The sequence below is a fragment of the Coturnix japonica genome, chromosome 3, assembly GCF_001577835.2.
Source record: "Coturnix japonica isolate 7356 chromosome 3, Coturnix japonica 2.1, whole genome shotgun sequence".
Taxonomy (NCBI): Eukaryota; Metazoa; Chordata; class Aves; order Galliformes; family Phasianidae; genus Coturnix; species Coturnix japonica.
Window position 1 is genome coordinate 14,947,445 of NC_029518.1, and position 20,779 is coordinate 14,968,223.

At 39.4% G+C, this 20,779-nt stretch overlaps 1 protein-coding gene across 7 annotated transcripts in view; it reads left to right on the forward strand.

Annotated features, from left to right (window-relative positions):
- The first annotated feature begins 4,596 nt into the window (after positions 1-4,596).
- Positions 4,597-20,779, forward strand: part of TMEM63A (transmembrane protein 63A) — a 28,714-nt gene continuing 12,531 nt past the window's right edge. The window contains exons 1-16 of one of the 7 annotated variants that reach the window (XR_004306740.1): positions 4,597-5,290; positions 5,989-6,102; positions 6,979-7,175; positions 9,276-9,355; positions 11,143-11,206; positions 12,173-12,210; positions 13,347-13,489; positions 14,505-14,556; positions 15,696-15,804; positions 16,235-16,305; positions 16,743-16,823; positions 17,395-17,518; positions 17,831-17,964; positions 18,114-18,120; positions 19,597-19,622; positions 20,471-20,608. Coding sequence is in view for 6 of the 7 variants with exons in the window: in XM_032443807.1 (XP_032299698.1) it covers positions 6,990-7,175; positions 9,276-9,355; positions 11,143-11,206; positions 12,173-12,210; positions 13,347-13,489; positions 14,505-14,556; positions 15,696-15,804; positions 16,235-16,305; positions 16,743-16,823; positions 17,395-17,518; positions 17,831-17,964; positions 18,114-18,120; positions 19,597-19,622; positions 20,471-20,608 (1,253 nt within the window). In the remaining variant the exon portion in view is untranslated. Of the gene's footprint in view, positions 5,348-5,519; positions 5,649-5,735; positions 5,756-5,988; positions 6,103-6,978; positions 7,176-9,275; positions 9,356-11,142; positions 11,207-12,172; positions 12,211-13,346; positions 13,490-14,504; positions 14,557-15,695; positions 15,805-16,234; positions 16,306-16,742; positions 16,824-17,394; positions 17,519-17,830; positions 17,965-18,113; positions 18,121-19,596; positions 19,623-20,470; positions 20,609-20,779 lie in introns of those variants that run through there. The other 6 variants (XM_032443807.1, XM_032443803.1, XM_032443804.1 and 3 more) reach the window with 6 other exon arrangements.

Consider the following 20,779-nt stretch of genomic DNA (forward strand, 5'->3'; position numbering starts at 1 on the left):
GAGAAATACTCACACTGTGATCATTTGATTAATAAATCTGTGGTCTTATAGTGACATACCAAACCCTTCCTAATCATCACAGGAACTACAGCACAAAGGAACTACGATCACACTGCCTCGCTCTTCTCCAGAGCAGTCTGTTATTTGAGGCCTTCAACCATGGCTCTGTTCTCCTTGGGGCTCTGAGCAGAAGCACCAGCTTGCACTGACCCTCTCAGCTGTTTGCATACAGCTGTGTGTGGAGCAGTGCCAGGAACTGATTCAGAAAGTGCAAACTGAAAGGTGCTGTGAAAGCAGGAATAGCCTGCTCCAGTGCTGCAATGGGATACAGACCTTCCTCCTGCCCTGGGGCCTGTCTCACTCTGGAATCTACTTGTAACTCTGCCTGGATTAATTCTCACCACTGACCTCATTATAATCTGATATACAATCTTCACATATAAGCACCTGCTTTACTGTACAGAAGATATCAAGAGGAAAGGAGAATGGAAATGCTTTAGGCTTTCCTCCAAGTTGTGTCCCTGAGTCAGTATGTTGACCTTGAGCAAATTGCTTTGGCCAATATTGTCAAGTCCCTGTTTAGACACCAAAATAAATAACCTGATTTTCAAAGGTACCAGCCAACCACTGCTTCTATCAACAAAACTCTAATCACCAGTAGACTTAAGTTCTGTACACAAACTATATGTAGTTGTATGTATATATATTGTATGTGTACAGAACCTCCCAGCCAAGCTCTGCTCAAACCAGGCCCTGGCTGCAGGATCTTTCTATATGGATGTAGCCCTAGTGCCCTTGCTCATGGTTGTTTGTCACAGCAACAGCTTCACAGCTTCCTGCTTAAGACACTTGGCATCCTGTCACCAATTGGCTCTGCACACTTGCACCTGACCCCCTGCATGAGCTCACCATGATCATCCTGCTGCCAATAGTGCCCCCCACACTCAAACACCGTGGCATGGATGTGCAAAGGAGCCGAGCCGCTGCTGCAGTGCCAAGTGTGACGGGGTCCTTCTGTGCTCTTTGCAAAACCAAGCCCTTGAATTAACAGATCAGGCCTAATGGCTGAGTCACACAAATGTGCAGCGATAATTGTTGGTGCAAATTCCCAGGCAGGACAAAGATGCTGTGAAGTGCAACTCTCACTTCAGTTATTCAGCTTTGCTTTGAGTTAGCAAATAAGATCTAAGCTCTTTGAAATCCTCACAAGCTGTATTTGGATTTTTCTTTTTTGCTTCATATTTAAATCCAGGAGTTGGAAGGGGATATTTTTGCCCAAGGAAAATTAAGATCACTCATTTTTTTTTTATTTTGAAAACACACTTAATTATAACTATCCATATTACGACTGAAGATTTTGAGATATGTGGTCAGGATTTGTGTGGTCAGGACATCTGCTGAGCTCAGAGACAAGGACACTAGAACACCTCACAAAAGCTAACATACATTCTGTCCAGGAAAAGCAAGGCATTAGGATCCATAAATGGTTTGTAGTATTACACTGGGGATAAATACACCAGCCTTCTATTACACCTAAATCAATCCCCCCAGGTTTGGTCCTCTTCAGTGGAAAAGACCAGGTTGTGACAGATGGTTTCTCCATTCTCCTCTCTCTCTTGGAGCCACCTTAATTATAGTTTGTGCTACACTACATATGCATTAAATCCCTTCAGACAAATTAATGGATAGGCATCAACATAATGTGTATAATCATAAAACAACGATGTCATTCATATTTCAAGTCACCTCATCCTATTTTTATACCAAAATGTGTCACATCAACAGTAGTTTCATTTCCACGTGCTAATAATAAACCCAAACCTTCTATATATCAGGCAAAAGATTATCCACAGCTGTGCTGATCCACAATACAAAGGTCTGAAATCTCATGCTTCACTCAGGTGAGCAATGGGGAATTCCATGCATTGTCCATGGGCAAGTAATAGGCGTGTCTTAGTCCACACAGGGCTATGACAAGGTTTGGCAGATGGCATGGCTGGGTCTGGCAGTGTTCCCAGCTGAGGTATCATTACAGAAGTCCAGGAACACTCCCAGAGACTCCTGCTTCCAAATGATCAGGATGATTAATAACAATGAGCTCAATGAGCAAAATAGGGACAATAAGTCACCATTTAATAAATCCGTTTTAAATGAAGTGCAGCACTAAGAATTAAAAAGAGAGAAATCAAGTATAAGTTATTTTGTTACCTTAAATTTGCTTATTAGTATTATGATTAGAGTTCACTTAAATTCATCTCTCTGTCTGGGTTTTTCTGTTTTTATTGTGCACATATAACTGCTCAAGGTTTCATAGGAAGTCACCACAATGCCCAACCTGAATCCTTTGGTATATTGAGGCTTGTAAACAGATTGCAAGATGAAAGCAAAGATTAAAAGGTAGCAACGAGCTGCAAGGCTAGAAACCTGAATTAAATCCATTAAGATAGATTTGAATAAGCAAATAGGTAAGGAACAGCAAGCTGGGCTGATGGGTTTCTTCAGAGAGAGAAGCTGTAACCCTGTGAAGAGCTGCCACGCATGCTAAAGCATCAGGCCACCTCATACTCATGGCTCAGAGGCTATTGATGTCCTGTTGAAAGTTCACCCATCAAGGGAAGCCCCGCTGTGATAAATCAAACGGAAAGTGACAGCTCTGCTCTTCAGCCATAAGGACATTTAACGAAATACCTTTGCCTTATTCATGCAAGGCAAGAGTCCCACCAGTAAGTGTAAATACCCTGCACACTTGTTCGACTCAGTGCTAAAGAGCTGAGGAGTGGTTATGGAGAGTGGGAAATACAAGGAAGATGGAAGAATTTTTAATTCTGAGGACCTGCTCCCTATGTCCTGGGGCTGGACTTCCATATGCTCTAGCAACATAATGAAATGTTTGCTAACTAATGACAGTATGTGGCTTTTGTCACCAAGAGAACAGACAGTAGTAAACAAATCCCTATTTACAAGAGGTAGGGAGGAGGGAAATGTGACCCCGCTGCTGAAATTAGAGATAAACAAAATCGCACCACTTAGCTAAAGAGCCTGTCTAGACAGAGGAGAAGAGAAAAACAAATGACAAAAGCTTGATGCTATTCTTCTGAGAAAGTGAAATGATTTTGTGTCTGGGCACAAGTCTTCAGAACCAAGAACATCAGGACTGTGATGTCAAGTCCACTGAACGTCACCTGTTTTCTATCACAGAATAAGGCAGCCCAGCCATAGCGAGATCTTCATAACTCTGAAAAGTGTGACAAAAATCTACAAACAGCTAAGGAAAACAGCGAGAAAAATCAACCAAGTGGAGATTGGTTCTAAAAATATTAGAGCTGGAGAAGCAGAAGTAAGATTTAATTTCAAAAATAGTTATTCTGCTTTGAACCCCTGATACTAAATATTCTGTCCATGTAAAGATCTGTTTCAGAAAAGCCAGAATAGAATAATTATTCAGTAACGCATCAAACTTCCCCATCGCCTTAACACCAAGTAGAAAAGACTTTGCTTTCAAGCTGAAAGCTTTAACACCATCCAACACTAATTGAATTTCTTTATTCCAGCAGTGAGTCTGAGCTTTTTAAGCTCCCATTTACAATGAGGATTTTTGTTTCATTTTCTATCTAATATAAATGTTTATGGTCAGCTTAGAGTCCCAGATTGTGTACTATGCAGCTGCTGGGAGAATTAGGAAATAATTCTATTTTGAGATATCTCTTCATTGTAGTGTATAACTGGGACTTTTTCCCCTCTTGCCAGATGCAGTGGGAGAAGGCACACGGCAGATGTATAGCCACAAGGTGTCATACACTGAGCAGGTATCCCTGAAAAATGAGATGGGGACTTGACAAAGAAGCAATTCTTCTTGTATGGGTTAATAAAATGGCAGGGTAGTGGGCATGCATGCAAACACCAAAGAAATGCAGTATGAACACGTACACATGGAGAGGAAGGAGAGGGATTGCCAGCAGGAGGAGATGGTGTCTTTTAGGCAGCTCAAATGTTTATTTCTTTAAAACATAGAAAACAGTGGATGACTGAGTACTGCCCTGAGATTTTGATTGGTGTAAAATGAGAATGAATCTTTCAATGCCCTGATGGTTTGGAGTGTTTTTAGGGTGGATCACCACTGTGAAACACCACTACTGCTTCATCCCTGAGAGTGGAGGCAACATGCAGTTTCTCTGCATCCCTCTGAACGATTAATTTTCTTCATTACCTTCTCCTTCCTCAGGTATCTGCTGCCCACCAAAGTCAATCATGTCAACTGAGGGTGCAGAAATAGGAGACAATGAAGGTGGCAGTGCCAGGTATCAAATGATGGTTGAGGGAACGCTGAAATAAAGGGTAGGGAAGCAGCAGATGGCAAGGCCTTGTCACATTGTGTTTTGGTCTGCTGGCTGGGAGCAATTAACTTCTGGGAGGATAGGATGTCTTTTGTGATGGCTGGAAATCAATCTTATCCAAGACCTACTGCAGACACATTAACTTGAACTCCTTAGATTTCTTTCTTTTTTTTTTCCAGTTTACAAGATTGGAATGCTATTTCTGTCTTTATAGGTACACAGAGACAAGGGGCTTCAAATATATCACGGGACATCCATATCACTACTGTTATTGAGTTTATTTCACAGCTGTTCACCCCAGCATATGGACTGCTCCACCGGCACCTGTGTGCTTGCAACCTGGATCAGCCTGGGAGCTGGGAAATGCAGTGACCCTGTAGAAACCCCACTGCTTTCTTCTTTTGCTGCTAAAAACAAACAAACAAAAACCAACAAAAACCTTTAGGGATTATTTTTTGGGGGGAAGAAAACTAATACATACTGCTAATGTACATCATGGAGTCATAAAATGGTTCGCTCTGTACTTTAGAAAGAGCAGGGTCAGACCCCAGCCTCCACCTGAACGCCTTTAGCTGACCCTGCTGCCTGGGAATAAACCGAGTCCTGCGCTAAATAAAGCCTCTCTGAGTGAAAGCGGGTGACTGTATCTCCCAATTGCCGTGTCATCACTTTGGCACAGCTACAGAAGAAAGAGATCATGAAAGCAAGAGCAGCTTCCCCTCGTGATTCTCCCGCACCGTTCCTTCTCCGACGGCAGCGTTTCAGGCTCTGTAAGACAGGAATGAGGAGGCGGCCGCGGTCGGGAAGCAAAACCCGCCCGCCCGGCTGCCCTGACAGGGATCCCGAGGACCAACGGCTGCCGCCGCTCCCCGCCCCGCCCGTTGCCTCACGCCGGCCGCCAGCCGGGCCGCGGGGCGGCACGCATGCGCGGGGACCGGGACTTGTTGCTCGGGCCGGTAAGTCGGGGCTGTGCGGCCACGGAGGGCAGGGGGAGCGAGGACAAGGCTGGGAAGGTACGGGGGGAGGGAGGGCGGGTAGGGGCGGCGTGAGGCGTCCGAGGGGCGGGGGAGAGCCGAGCCTTGAGGGGCGGCCACGGGGCGGGAGAGAGGCCGAGCCCTGAGGGGCGGCCGCGGGGGTTGGGGCGGGTGGTACCCGCTGCTCTCAGCCCCTCGGGCTCGTTCTCGTGGGGCTGCAGGCTCGCAGCTCCACCTGCGGGAGGTGTTGCTGGTATCGTTATCTTCCCGACTGCTGCCTCGTTTAAAAGTAAAAGCTCGCTACATCGGAAAGTGATGCGCTGGGTATCTGATGAGCTGGGTGCGTCGGTCCCGTTCTAATCCCTGCAATTGATGTGATGGAGGGTCCCGCCGTATGCTAAAAACTGTCCTTCTGTCAGCACTGAGTTTCTTAGAAAGCGAGAACAGGTTGGCAGCACAAATCACATGTATGTATTTGCAGCGAGCTTGTCAGCTGGGGCACAGGCTGCCTCCTTCCTCCCAGCTTCATGAAGTCTGAAGTTTACACTGAGTACATTCTGGTTTGTGTGGAGCATTCTCTGTGCTAGCTGTACTATGGCTGGTGGCTTTTGTTTTGCTGTGTTTCTGTTTAAAAAAGGAGACCTTATGGTTAATAATATTCTTTCATTTACCTCCTCTAGAATAGCACTCTCATGCGTGGCCTTCTTGCGGTGGCATGATAACCCTGAAGTAGTGCACCTGGGCCTGTGATGAGGACCTGCAGTCTTTGATTTCAAAGGATAGAGCTTTTGGGGGTATGCTTTCTTTATGAATTTATCAGTCAGAAGCCTGTTCTACATGGAACATGTTTTTGTCCAAAGCAGATAAGAACCATCACGTTTATAATGTCCAGGAAAAGCAATGCTTGAAGCTGAATGGCTCAAAATAAGTGGGCAGTTGTATGCACTGATAAAAGAAGGAGTTTGTATCAGTAGCTGAGTCTTGTGTGATCTCATTGTCTACTAAATAATTTGAGCAAGTCAGTTAAATCAAATGGGGTGAATGGATGTTGACTTAGAAAAATGAATGTGAATATTCTTTTGTGTTAACAGCGTACTGTAGTTACTGTGTTGTTCTCTTAACTAAATTCTCCTGTTTAAAAGGAAAACATGCAATATCTAAAGAACAGAGGAATGTATTTGTGTAGCAATTCTTTTCAGGAGAATTAGTGACAATTTTGTTAATGATCTCAAGGCCTTGACATTTGATTTTGTAATTTACAAGCCAGTATGGTCTCACATGCTTATCAACTAGGAACAAAGTCTTTGAACGGCTATAATGTGTTAGAATGTCTAGTGCCCTGTCTTACCCCTGCAGTCAGAATCCAGCCTGAAATAAGTAGTTTAGTGTTATAGATTAGATGATGGAAAAGTCTGTGTGTTCTTCAGTAGCTTTTCTCAGGTGTCTATAGGGGGTGGGATTGGTTGTCAGTCGGGTACTACCAACAGCTGAGTCTATCAATTATTGGGAAAGTATTTCCCAGGTCAAGAGGAGTGATTGTCAAATATCATTGTTTTTCTCAAAGCAGTTTCCTTGTTGAATCTTCTTGCGCTTTCTGTTCTAGTAATACAGTACATCCTGCAAATAGCAAGCAGGCTTTTCACGTGGTTGCTTCTTTTCTTCTTATTAAGGGAAAGACAAGATGAGCCCTGTCTTCTTTCTGGGTGTTGGACATTCTCATCTGGACTATTTCTGGAAGAGAAGAGGACTTTTCAACTCAACAAATGAGACGTACTGCTACAGCACTGCCCGGGGCAGCACGGTGCTCCAGGGAGTAACTTTTGGTGGAATCCCAACTGTCTTGCTGCTTGATGTCACCTTCTTTTTTGTAAGCCTGGTTTCTATTTATTATATTGAAAATACTAGGTCCTTCTCAAAAGTATCAGGTTGTGCCGGATTCTGTGTTTATCGGGTAGTGATTTGTTTCTGAGAATCATCAAAAATAACAGATATGCTAAGGCCATCCTGGGAACTTTAAGGCACTTCTCAAGTATTAACAACAGTGACACTGTCATCCCACCTGCATGTGAACTGTATAAATGCATAAATGTAGGAAGCGTGCAGTATGATTTCTGTATTTAGAGTCATGGTCTTTGAAGTGGTAACTCGAACTTCTATGTTTTGTCTTAATTTTTCCCTTACTCTGGGTATATTTTTGGTAAGGGAATGCCATCGCCAAAATGCTCGTCTGGAAGGAAATGTCCTGGTTGTTTTGCAAGAGAAGTCACAATATGGAAAATCTGTCACTTCCCAAGTGTTTGAATTAGATTTCATGAGACGGACAAAGAAATAACAGAGTACTAAGAAACTCAGTCTGGATAAAAGGAAGAAATTGATTAATTTGCTAAGGCAGGCCTGGGATTCCCATAAGTTTCTTTGTTATTTTGATGAGTTTGGTCTCAGTGTTCTTAAGCCACTGGAAAAAAATAAGGGCTGTAGACTGGCAAATTGGCACAATAAATGAGGCTTCTGATCAAATCAGACTGAAGAGATCACAGTTCCCAAATTCTAGCAAACCACGTGAGGAAACTTAAAACTACCGGTGTGAGGTCTGAGCTGGTGGTTCTGTAGGAACTAGAAGATGTATTTAATAAGATTTTGTCAAGTTGTGGGGGGGAATTTCTATTTTTTTCTAAGCTGTGGTTGAATATAAAGGTACTGAGCCTCTGCATTGCACCCTCAACTCAAACAGGAACAACTAGCTGCAATGCAGAACACCTTTTCTTGTTCAGCTACTGAGTACTGCAATTTATTTAGCAATTCCTGTACTCCTCCTATGTTTATGACATGTTTATTGCAGTTCCCTTTAATAACTGCCAGTTGATGGGTTTCTGAATATAATTTCTAGCTTGGTTTCCTGGGGAAGTGAGGCTTATGTGTTGCATTATCCATCCATTTTGCCTGTTGGTTCCTCCTCCTCCTAATGGCTGGAGAACATATTAGCCAATTTAAAGCTGAGTTGTCTTGGGCTATAGAGGATTTGGAAATTTATGAACTGCATGAAGCTTAATGGACAGATAAAGGAAAAGGATCTCAACTCTTATTTCCTGCTGGGGAGATGGTTATTGTAAGAAGGCTTTCTTTATTGCGAAATGCGGAAGTTAGCTGGGTAATCTTGCCATGTATCCTGGCTGACCCTTCAGTACTTGTGTAGTGTGAGATAAGTTACATCACTGGCACGACTTACTGGCCAAACAGGTATGGGATGTAGGAGGGGCTGGAGGGTGAGAGCATACGTGTTAACGTGTGCATGGAAAATAGGCCTTGTTAGTTCTGCTTCTTACAGAACCAGTTCTTCTAAATATAATAATAATTAAAAAAATCAATGTATTTATCTCACAGATGTCTTATTAGTTTGGTTTGGTTTTTTTTTTCTTACTTAGCCTCTTTCAAAAAAGGAAAATGTTGGGAAGAAGTCAAAAAATAAACTGGAGAGATGAAATAAGCATTTCTGGGTTTTATGAGTTGTACAAATGTATTACTTATTACTGACTATAAAATATAAAGTAATTCCGGAGATAACAGTTAAACTCCCTACAGTCACTTACATTAGTGTTAAATGAAAAATAATTAAAAAACTGCATTGGAAGTCTTCCATCATAGTTTCGGGAGCAAGTAAAGGAGAACAGCAAAGAAGTGTATGTGAAAGCTTTGAATTTCTGTCTTTCACAAACTTGAATGTGTATTTGGTTCAGAAATACAACATTCAGAATTGCTTCATCAATTAGAACGGGAAGGTGGCTGTTCTGGTCCTTTGGTCCCAGTAGGTTGGTTTGTAGTGCGATCGCCATTGGGGCTGTTAACGTGTGATAGCTGGTTTAATATCATATAGCTTTTTTTTTTTTTGCTTATTTTTTTTACAGTACTTGTGCACCCAAGAAAGATGATTACAAAGTGGAATATAAAAATCTCTGTTTTTATTTTCTAGATTTTAATATTGTTGTTTTCCATTATAAGGAAGAGATTCTGGGACTACGGACGTGTTGCTCTTGTGTCACAAGCTGAATGGTAAAAAGATATGCAATCAGATTGATTTGTTGGAACCTACTGGGAATGTGGAAGCAGTGGAGTTAAGCAGGGCTTAATTTAAGTGGATTTGTATCAGATGTTGGTAATCACATACGTAAACTTGTTAAAAATATAATCCTTCTACTTTGTTTGAAATATGTCCTGTTACAAGTTCCTCTTTTTTTTCGTGTCAGTTTGAAAACTGCTTGTTTGCACTTATCATTGTAAATTCCCTTCTCCAGCTGTGGGTTAAGGAAGTGGATGTAAAAAAAAAAAAAAGAGAATAGGGTGTTTGTCTGCTGACAAGTCATGTGGTTACATATTAATGTTTACTGTGCTTCTGTGACAGAAGGATATTGACTGTTGTGCATGTCTTGATTCAGGCCCAGCATCTTCCCACAGCTCCCCTTTGCAGACTGTATCATGAAAGGTTTAAAAGAAATTTAAAATAGAATGTCTTCTAACTGGTTTCTGAAATTCCCCACTGATTTTTAGTGATAACTGCAACCAAACTTTTGATTTCTTTGCTTTTATTTTTTAATATTATTTCTACTAGGTGATGTCTTGATGTTAAAAAAAACTAGTCATCTCTTACGAAGTGGATAAGTTTTGCAAGTGAGACTCTTGCTCAGTTCATATAGCTAAGTTCATAGAATGGCCTGGGTTGAAAAGCACCTCAAATATCATCTAGTTTCAACTACCCTCCCACAGGCAGGGTTGCCAGCCACTGGACCAGGCTGTCCAGAGCCACATCCAGCCTGGCCTGGAATGCCTCCAGGGATGGGGCATCCACAACCTCCTTGGGCAACCTGTTCCAGTGCGTCACCACCTGAGTGAAAAACTTCCTCCTGATATCTAACTTAAATCTCTTCTGTCTCAGTTTAAAACTGTTCCCCCTCGTCCTATCTCCAAGCTGCAGTTAAGTCCACAATTAAGCAAAAGGAAATGGCTCAAAGTGTGTTTCTTGACTCAATCCATGTACATGTGTGAAGGAAAAAAAAAAAAGATGGGCAGTAATGGAGGCAGCTTTAATCTAGCCAGCTCAGGCAGCAAGAATGAAGATGCTCTAGTACAGGCTTTCTTGTGGGTTTGGGCTGTAGAGATCTGCATGGGACAAGCAGGTCCTTAAGCAGTCAGATGCACTGGAGTCTGTTAATATCCCTACAGCGTTGTGACATAGGCCAAAATTATTGTTAATACATTTACAAATCCCATAATTATGTGCATGTCACCATTGCAACATTTCTTTTTAGCAACAGGCTGAAAACAGATACTTTGCTGTTTTTACTGAAAGCTGCGTGCTCTCTAATTGTTTTTAGCCTTGCTACAGGACTGAATTTGAATGAGGAGGGCACCTTGCAGGTAAAGAGAAATTCTGAGTAGTGGCTCTAAGTTGAAGGGAGAGAGGTGAAGGGAAAGAAGTCGATCTCTTGTGATGAGGTATATCTGAGATATGTTGCAGAATTGATCTTGCCCAGACTTAAAAACCTGTTTTGTGTTCTTTTGTATGAGTGTGGTTTAATACCTCAATAAAACACTTTTATTTCTAGTTCAGTTACTCTCGTTTCAGGAGCTCACGGGTTCAAACTTTTTGAACATAAGGTACAGTACAAGCTTCTGTAGTTAGGCATGTACTATAAGGTGAAAACCACTGCCTTTGTAAGTAGAAAAAGTGCTTTAATATTATTAAAGGTAGTTACTTCAGAATTGTTGAAGTTGAAATAATTGTGTGAAAATCCAGCCTCTGTTATTAAAAATACTTGAAAGCATCATTTCATTTATTTCAGTGATGTAAGTAATACTCACTCATCTGCATCTTCAACATCACCTGAAGATCTTGAATATGACAGTGTAAGTATTTTAGGGTTACTGTAAGGTTTTGTTTGTTTGTTTTATATATGCAGTTATAATTTGCCATTCCACTTAGCCCAATGTACTAGTCCATACTTCTGTATATATATGGTCTTTCAGTGTAAAAGTTAGTAGTACATCATGTACTGTGGTTTTTTTTAGGACTATTAATAATCACTCTGTTTCTTGACAAGTTATTGTTATATCATGAATCAGTATCTTGAGTCAGTGTTGTTAAATAACTCTCTTAATTAGGAGAGGGATTATACGTTGTAATACTAAAACCAGTTAGTAGTGGAAGAATTTTTTGAGTTAAACTTAGCAATTCTATCATTAAAACAGCTGAGTAAAAATGTATCTTAATTGAATACTAACATGAAAGAATAGACCTTTCAAGGGAGATATGGTATTTTGTTTTAACCATACTAGAACACTGTGTGGGATGTGATCTGCTGTACTGTTTCCTAGGAGGGTTTTTAAATCTAGATGATTTCTAACTAGAGTTTAAGATATTAACTTGCATAAGATTCTCATACAGCCTCTCCTTGAAATTGGAATCTCTGAAGTGCTCTCTTTAGGGGGAAAGATCACCATTCTAAAGTTGTGCATTAGATACCAATTTTCCTAGTGAGGTTCAGTCTTGACTTTTCTTCAGTGAAGATGGGATCTGGACACGCTTTTTAAGTTTAAGGAGCCCAAGCACTAAATATACAACTAATCCCCCTCAAATCTTAAATATGCAGTGAAGGCAGACATACAGATTACCTTTTAAAAAGTGTGTAGAGCAATAGGTATTTTTCTATATGTATTTTCTATATTTTTCAGTTTCTAAACAATGATTTCAGAGTAACTGGCTGCCAGCCTTTTAGCTAAGAGACTGGCTTAATAGAAAAAGCCTGTAGTTTCTAACATGCTCAATTAAGTGAAGTGTTTCTGTGTTAACTTCTATGACTTCTTTCTTTACAGGGCTTTTGTTCTTGGATGGCGGCTGCTTTTCGGATGAAGTAAGTACAAAAAAATAAATAGTAAATCACTTTTTTTGTTGTTGTTTTTATTTGAAAAAGACTGTTTCTGTTCTTTTTTTAAAATTATTTTTATTTTTTCTTTCCCGGGTAGACAGAATTTGAATACAAAGAGCTGTACAGGTGCCTCCAGTGTGTGGGCAATAGTGGGTTGGAAAAAAAATATGAGAACAAGGTGACTATATAGGAATGCTTCTTCCCAGTACACTTAACCTTTCTGTTGACATTCCAGAGACTTCCTGATCTTGGAACAGGGTGTGAACTGAATTGAATCTGGGCCATCTGTATGGATTCCGAGCTAAAAACTTGGCTCTAGGCTTATACCCTTCAAAGGATACTGTGAAGGTGTTCCCCTGTTTGAGGCCCTTGATCAGGAAACATGGTTTCCATGCAAGGAATTCTGTGGAGGACTGGTGACTTAACTGGGGCTGGAATTACGGGACAAAGAAAAGCCCATCCCATTGTTTTCCAGAAAACGAGCACTAGATTTGTGATGTTGGTTCCTTGTGTCTCTTGGAGCTTACTAAATTATGGTTGTTAAAAATGCATTTCTAGCTTGGATACCTTGAAACAAGAAAGGAGTGCAATTGAGACTTTCTCCCCTTTTGCTAGTCTCTTCCTTTCTGAAGAACTCATATTTTACCTATCTGTCTTGCTGAAAATGAGTAGATGATAAGAGTTCTAGGGTTAAGGCAGTCCTGTTATCCTTGTAGGAAGCCTTTCTTGGGATGTGTGAACATTGTCACAGTGTGACCATAAAATTTGAGATCTAGGCTTTCCATTCTGGCTGTCCTAAAGCAAGAAGTTGTGACAGATGACTTTGTTCTCTTCCATCTTGATATAAGGAACTTGCCTGCATATTTTCACATCACTTGTTTCCATCTTAAATTCCATTGCATTTTTGTATGTTGATTCTGTGCAAGAAAAAGGCACTTCTGAAACTCAAAGCAATTATACTTATAGCGAGGAGAGCACAATGGTGTTGAAAACTAATAGGAGTTGATGGGGAAGTCATTGGGTTAAGTGAGAAAATAATCTATGTTCAAAAGCCACCAAACAAACAACCCCACAGGTATTAAGTAGATTATGATGATGTGCTTTTTTTGTCTATGATGTAGTGATGATGAGATCCATGACAGATGTGGTGAAGATGCCATACACTACCTTACCTTCCAGCGTCACATCATCTGCTTGTTGGTTGCTATCAGCATTTTGTCTGTGGGTGTCATATTGCCTGTCAACTTATCAGGTGATCTTCTTGGTAAGAATGGTTTTTTTATTCTGAAAGGAGTTAGCTTTAATGCCATTGTGAAAGCTTTCAGCAGCTTTTGTTTGTTTGCTCCCTTCTGCTCTGGTTTTGTCAAATTTTGAGTCGCAAATAATCTTGCTGAGGCTTTGTTGGTGCTGACTGGGCTGAAAGAATCATTTCATGTTTCTTGCGGTCTTAGTCCTGATCGACTGTTACTCAACAAATACAATGTGTCCTCTAGTCTATCACATATTCAGTAGAACATTAATGAACACAACTCTGACAAATCTTGTTTAAACATGTTTCTGTTTTTGATAACAAGCCCTTATTACCCATGAAAGGTGCTTATGAGCTGACTTCCTATCAGTCTTGCTAAGATCACATTTACAGGCTTCACAGTGGATCATCTTGGTTTACACTGCTATTTACCAGTTCATTTGATTTTTCGCAGGAGCTCTCAAGCAGAGTGCTTCTTTACATTTTGTCTGGTTTCTCTTATGCAGTGTTGTTTGCATGTTAGTTTGTGTACTGACTCGCTGACTTTTTTTTCCCCAGAACTTATTCTCTTCTACTGCCCTTAAAGTAACCTATATTTTGTTTTCGATTTGCTACTACCTACGTTTTAAAGAGCATTGTGACTTTGCCTGCTTTTGTAATTAGATATGTTGTCCCTGTGCCCTCAGTATTGTTTCTTTTCTAACGTTGCTAATTGGATATGAAAGGAGACAACGGGAAGGGGGGAAACATGCTGCAAAAATCCATCATTCAGATGTTTAAAGTTAGTGTTTCTTTAGATGAGCTGAAAGTGGGATGATACTGGGGTTCTTCTTTGTGAATTTTAACATGTAATACTGCCAACCAATATTGATTATGATTCTAAATTGTTTTAATGTTGAAGTAGATCAACATCTGAAAAAAAATTAAAAGAAAAAAAAAAAAGAGGAGAAAAAAATGGCTTTTTTCAGTTTGCAGGTGAATTTTATACCAGCTAATGATGCTACGTGGTTTGTTTCTTTTTCCTTCTTAGTTAAAGATCCATACAGTTTTGGAAGAACAACTATACAGAACTTAGAAACTGGGTGAGTAAATCTTGGAAGGTATTTTTATGCTTGTCTGCTTCCTGCCATAGTTCCTAGATACGTGCACTGATGATTGCAACATGGCTCTTGGGATAGGAATTACTTAACCATGCTTTGTCAACTGAAATTGGGATGTGTTCAGGCTATATGTTATGGCTCTGATAAGGAATCTATGAACTTGGCTTCTGCTCTCTCAGCTCTTACTTTTTTTTGTACTACCTGTTTGTCTTGGCTAACGATTGCACATCTGACAATATTATTTTCAGAAATACCTATGCTAAAAGAAACCATGCTGTGGAAAGGAAAATAAAACTGACAGCTTTACTGTAATGTGTAACTCAGATAACTTAAATTCTCTTAAACCAGATTTAGGAATGTCTCTCCCATTTGAGGTCACAACTGAAATTGCTACATTTAAAGAAGAAAAAAAAGAAAAATATGTAAAAATGGTTGCAATACCAATCTGTACAGCTTTTTTGTTCTTGTTGTTCAAAACTTCTCTATCTTCACTGTGATGTCCAATAGAACATTTACCAATGCGCTTTGCTTTTTTACTAACTGTGTTATGATTCCTAGTAGTTAGTGAGGATTTTATTGTTAAGCTGGGTTTTTATCTGCAAAACAGTTTCCTGTATTTTATGTTAACTTATTAATAGTACTCTTCACAAAACCAATGAGCTGCATACAGAACACTTTTCTGTTTTGAAGTTTGGAGAAATGAGCCATCAGAAGAGTGGAGTTTAGTCTCTGTATTAGGATGTTTCTGGTTTGGATAAGGATTGTATTCAAGGGGAATTCAGTTATGCATTCAACACAGTAACCACTGACCAATAAAAAATATCTTGGCTAATAGCATGGAGCTTCCTATTAGTCATCTGAATGCAAAGGTGTAAGCCCAACGTTGCCTAAAATTAGCTGTTTTTCTTGCACTTTCATTAATTGTGTATTGTAAAATGTATTGGATAACCCTAATGGCTGCCATAGAATCTGTATGTGCATGAGCATTTATCAGTTACTACCTTTTTTATTCTTTCGTGTTTAAAGAAAGGTTTTAATCTGCTTAGCATTTTGAAGACTGTGTATATTAGTAGGATAATTTTTTTTCCTGTTTCTCATATTTGTAACATTTTGTCCAACAGTAACAATCTTCTTTGGCTGCACACATGTTTTGCTGTTGTTTACCTGATTCTGACTGTAGTCTTCATGAGTCATCACATGAAAACAGTCACATATAAAGAAGAAAATATAGTAAGTTCCCTTGTTAAGGTTTGAAAAACAAACAAACTCTGTGTGTGCGTGTGTGTGTGGGAAGGAGGGTGGGGGGGGAAGAGGGCTATTTGAAAGTAGACCACGCTAAAAGCAAATTGCTAAGGTGCCTCCGCTTTGCTAGAATGATTTCTTTCAGTTATGTTACGCTGCAAATGTGAAAAGTGTCTGGAGGTTGGGATGGGTGGGGGTTGTAATAGGACCTTGTGAAATTGTCGTGCCTTTAAACAGTGCAGAAGGTGTTTTGCTATCTTGAATAGGTACAGCTCCCATTGAAATGTCCGTCCGTCCCCCCCTCCCTCCCCCCCCTTCTAAAACATAACTACTTATGAGGAAGGCAGCGATGCTGAATATTCTCTCTTTACTGATGCCATTTTTCAAAATAGGATTTTTTGCTGTTTTTCTTTTGTAGGTTAAGTGCACGTTGTTTATAACTGGTCTTCCAAAAAGTGCAAAACAAGAAGCCATTCAAGGCCACTTCACGTAAGTTTCATGCTTAATTAGGAACGAAGGATTTTGAAGTATCCTAGTAGTTTTAACTTTGCAGACAGAAATGTCTTTGACTCTTGCACTATTTCAAATCACATAAAGGTATCCATCTTCTAAAACTGTATTTCTATCCTTAGAAAGAATTGAGAATAGAATGAAAAATGCTTTATTTCAATAGAGCTAGTTAGTTAATCTTAAAATTAGAACCTAAAATATGGCTGTTTCCACACTTCCCATTAAATAATCCCACATGGCTTTTATTTGGGAAGAATTCTGCGCATCTCATACTAATGTAACTTTGAACTCCAGTCTCTATGGAAGACTCCTCTGTTTTACGTCATTCAGAAGTGACTGAGATACCATTTAGACTCCAGTGATGGTCTTTGAAAAAGTTTATTCAACGTACTTCTCTTGTATTGTTTTATTTTCAGTGCTGCCTACCCAACTTGCACTGTGGTGGAGGTTCAGCTATGTTATGATGTAGCCAGGCTTATTCATCTATATAGAAAAAGGTACTCATTTTTGTAATCTTTCTGAATTTAACATAATTTTGTAGATATCTTGCTGGTTCTTAATCAACGTTTCCTCTCAGAGCAAGGGAGTTGAAACTAGATGATCTCTGAGGTTCCTTATAACCCAAGCCATTCTGTGATTTATTCAGTGATTTTGACATTTACCATTAGTACTAAGCTTGCACATACTAGAAATGAATTCTGCTTTTAAGGTTCTGGTCTGCACTTCGGTCAGATTCAACTGTATTTTAAAGTATTTATTTCTAATGGCTTGGCTGGTAGCAGACTGCTGCTTTGGTCAGAGATCTTGGTCACGAGAGGGAAGGGGGTTTTCTTCTGGTCTATTAACAGCAACTTTTTTCTTCTGGAACCTCAGGAGTATGGACTCTTCGATAGTATTATGGGCTTGAAAGTAAATTGTACAAAGTAGCTAGAATAAGGTATATGAATGCCTTTAGTAATTTGCTTTGAGTCTTTGATGCTGTGTTTTCTCTTGGGGTTTATATTCTTTGTAAGCTTGTTGTTGATATTGTTTTCTTGCAAAATGTTCTGGATGTGTTTTTCCACCTAGAAATGAGGCAGAAAAAAGCCTGCGTTACTATAAACATCAGTATGAGAAGCATGGCCATGAAGTCAAAATCAACCCTAAGCCATGTGGTCACTTCTGCTGCTGTGAAATGAAAGGATGTGAAAGGGTGAGAGACTGTTCATTTTTACAGAGTCTGAGTAGATCATATCATGGAGTTTTTATGTAACAACTTGTGAGCTTAAAAAAAAATTGCTTATTCATTGCAGGGCACTTATCTTTCATGTTCTCATACAATAGAGAAAAGGATTTCTCCAAAACTTTTGAAATGTAATTTTAGTGCAAATCTAAATACAAGAGAAACTGTTTGTCCTCATGTGGTGACGTGGTTTGTAATTTGTGGCAGTAGTGTAAGGAAGAAGGACTTTGGTTTGTGTAGGCTCTATTTTAGTGGATGTAACAGTCATCAATTTCTTAACAGGAAGATGCTGTAGAATATTATACTAGAGCTACAAATGAACTGATGGAAGAATTCGCAAAAGAGGAACAGGCAGTTCAGAACAAACCCCTAGGAATGGCATTTGTAACGTTTCAAGAGAAATCCATGGCGACCTAGTAAGTTTTGTCTGCGATCTTCTTTGTTCTCTTTTAACTTTAATAGTACAACTGATCTTGTTTGTGTTGCTTGTCTGCTTATGTTGCTTCTTCTTCCTTTCTTCTTCTTTACCACCGTATGGATTTGTTCTGCTCTGCTTACTGGTAAGTTTTTCTGTAAGTTTGCATTTAGCCTCGGTACTTCAACTGAAGAACTAGTTGCCTAAGAGACTAAGTGGCTTTGGATACTTAATGGGATAAGAATCCCTACTCTGTGGGATCCGTTATTCTAGGTTAGTAGTAGGCCAGACTAGTTGGATCTTAAAGGGGTTATTGATTTCTACATTAGAAAATGGAGAAATGTTACTAAGCTATCACAGTGGGTGCTACTGAGTAACCTCAACAAAGTAGTGAGTTTGTTTTAAGGGTAGATTCTAGATGTTTGGTGCTGGCGAAGTACTGGGTGGAGTAAAGAGAAGAAACTTAACTTCCCAGTGTTGTGTCATTAAATATATAGAAAGAAAGCCTAATCACTTGGTCCATGTTACAGGAAAAAATGTGTGTGGACTGAACTTTTTATGTTGAGTATGTGCATATAAATGTGTGAGTATATATTAAAAAAACCCCTTCGTTGTGTTGAACACGCAAGGTTTTAGATAACCTTGGATAAGATGATTTAAAAGCCCTGTAAAATAAAATTTGTGTTGTAGAACTTACACAAGATACTCTAGATTTTGGTAACAGTTACTGCTTTTCAAGATAGGAGGTGATTATGTTGCACAAGCTGTTTTAATATTCCTTTCGCTTGCATATTGCTTATATGACCCTTAAGATCTTGACTTTATACAGATTTTACAGAGATGTGTATCTTACCTGATTCTATTGATACTTGGGTAGATTCAGTATTAGAAGTTAAGCCTCTTTTACCCCGTTGTTTATACAGAAGATGCATATAACCTGTCATTTTCTATTGACAGTTTGTGGGAATTTTTTACTAACACAAAGTTGAATAAAAGGAAATAATAGAATAATACCAGAATTGTTAATACAATACTAACAGAATGCTAGTACTAATAGAATAATACCTGTGTTACCAATGAAGCACATCATGCCTTTTTTTCTTCTTCTTTTCCCTATAGCCTTTCTATTTTTCTACATTCTCTGACCTTCCTCTTCTAATCTTGTCATGTTACACGTTGTGTTTGGGTATTTTAGAGCACAGAATAATCTTTCAATATGTGAAACTGAAAGAAGAAATAAGCACTGAGTTTTCTTTTCTGGCTGTTAACTTCCTGTTTATAATTTGGATGTGATAATTCCTCGGTGGATGCATCAGAGTTGCGTTACAGGCATCTCTGAGTTGAATCATGGAGGGCTGAAAAGATTTTTATTGCTGTTAACTCTGTTCTCTGGAAAATTAGATGTTGAAGCCATCAGATTAGAAAATTATGTGGTGTCACTAGTGGTCTCTGCTCCACAGAGCCCTGAAATAGGATGGGAGAAGCAGAAAGCCAGGAGCTGTAGAAGCTTGATTAGTGTTGGTGCTCATGTTTGTGTAGTGTGTCTGGAAGTGCTAAAGATTGCTCCTTATTTACTATTTAAAAACAAGCTATTGAATTATAATTAACTTTCTTAAATACTTGCTGCTGCAAGGTGCTGATGTCCCTGCTTCAATTCTGGTAAGAGAAAGATCTGTTTTGTCGTTTTTGCTTTGTTTGGTCCGTGTGTGTTTCTCTCTTTTCTTAATGCTATGAGCACAACTGAGGAACAAACATAACAGGAATTTTAGAGTCAACTCATTCAAATATGATATATTTCTGCTTCTGTGCTGATGTAGCAGAGAGCTTCTTTTGTACCATAGCATGCACACAATTGTACTGTGTCTAAATAAATGCTGAGCATTTCTATTGGTGTGTTCTGAGAAATCTTCAGAAGGATTTACTCTGGCTGTGTTTAAACTTAGTTTAAGTGCACTGTTAATCAATTCAGAAGAGAAGTATTGCGGATATTCTGGGAGTGGGTGAAATACGACATTTTTTATGTTGTTAGGTTACTTGCATTATAAAAATTGTGTGAAAAATCAAAATTAGTTACATTTAGTTACACCAACATCAAATCTGAGTGTAGAGTTAAGGATTCATTTGCTTTGACTTGAAAATGGCTGTAATTACAGGAGATGTTTGGGGTACTGGCTGCCTTTATTTCTAGTTTCCAATGCTCTCAGAGTTTGATTTTTAATATGAGCCGCTGGTGCATTGATTGAAGCACTGAACATTTTGATTCAAGGTTACTATTTTGTTTCCCAGCTTTGTATCAGAGGTATCAAAAGCCTCCATTAGTAACTGTATCTAAGGCTACTGCATGCATGAGATAAAGTTACAATGTTATCTAAATTCTGTTTTGATCTCTAGTTATTAAAAGGAAAAAAAGAAAAAAGAAAAAGCCTTTTTATTGCTATTGGCACTCTTCCTTCTGCATTTTCAGGTGTGGTAATTTGAAGTAATCCTATTGGTTTTCCACTTTACAGTATACTAAAGGACTTCAATGCCTGCAAATGTCGGAGTATTAAATGTAAGGGAGAACCGCAGCCATCTCCATACAGCAAGGAATTGCGCGTATCAAAATGGGAGGTTACATATGCTACGTATCCTGAGAATATATGTTGGTAAGATTCCTGTCTTTCATCCATTTGTTTATGACACTTTAGGTTCAGAATAGGGACAGGAGAAAGGATCTGCATACTTTTTTTTTCTCTAACCCAAAAATGAGACTGCTATCAATTTTGGTTTCTATTAGTGGTTCTTTGACCTTGAAGACCTCTCAGAGGCTGACTAGG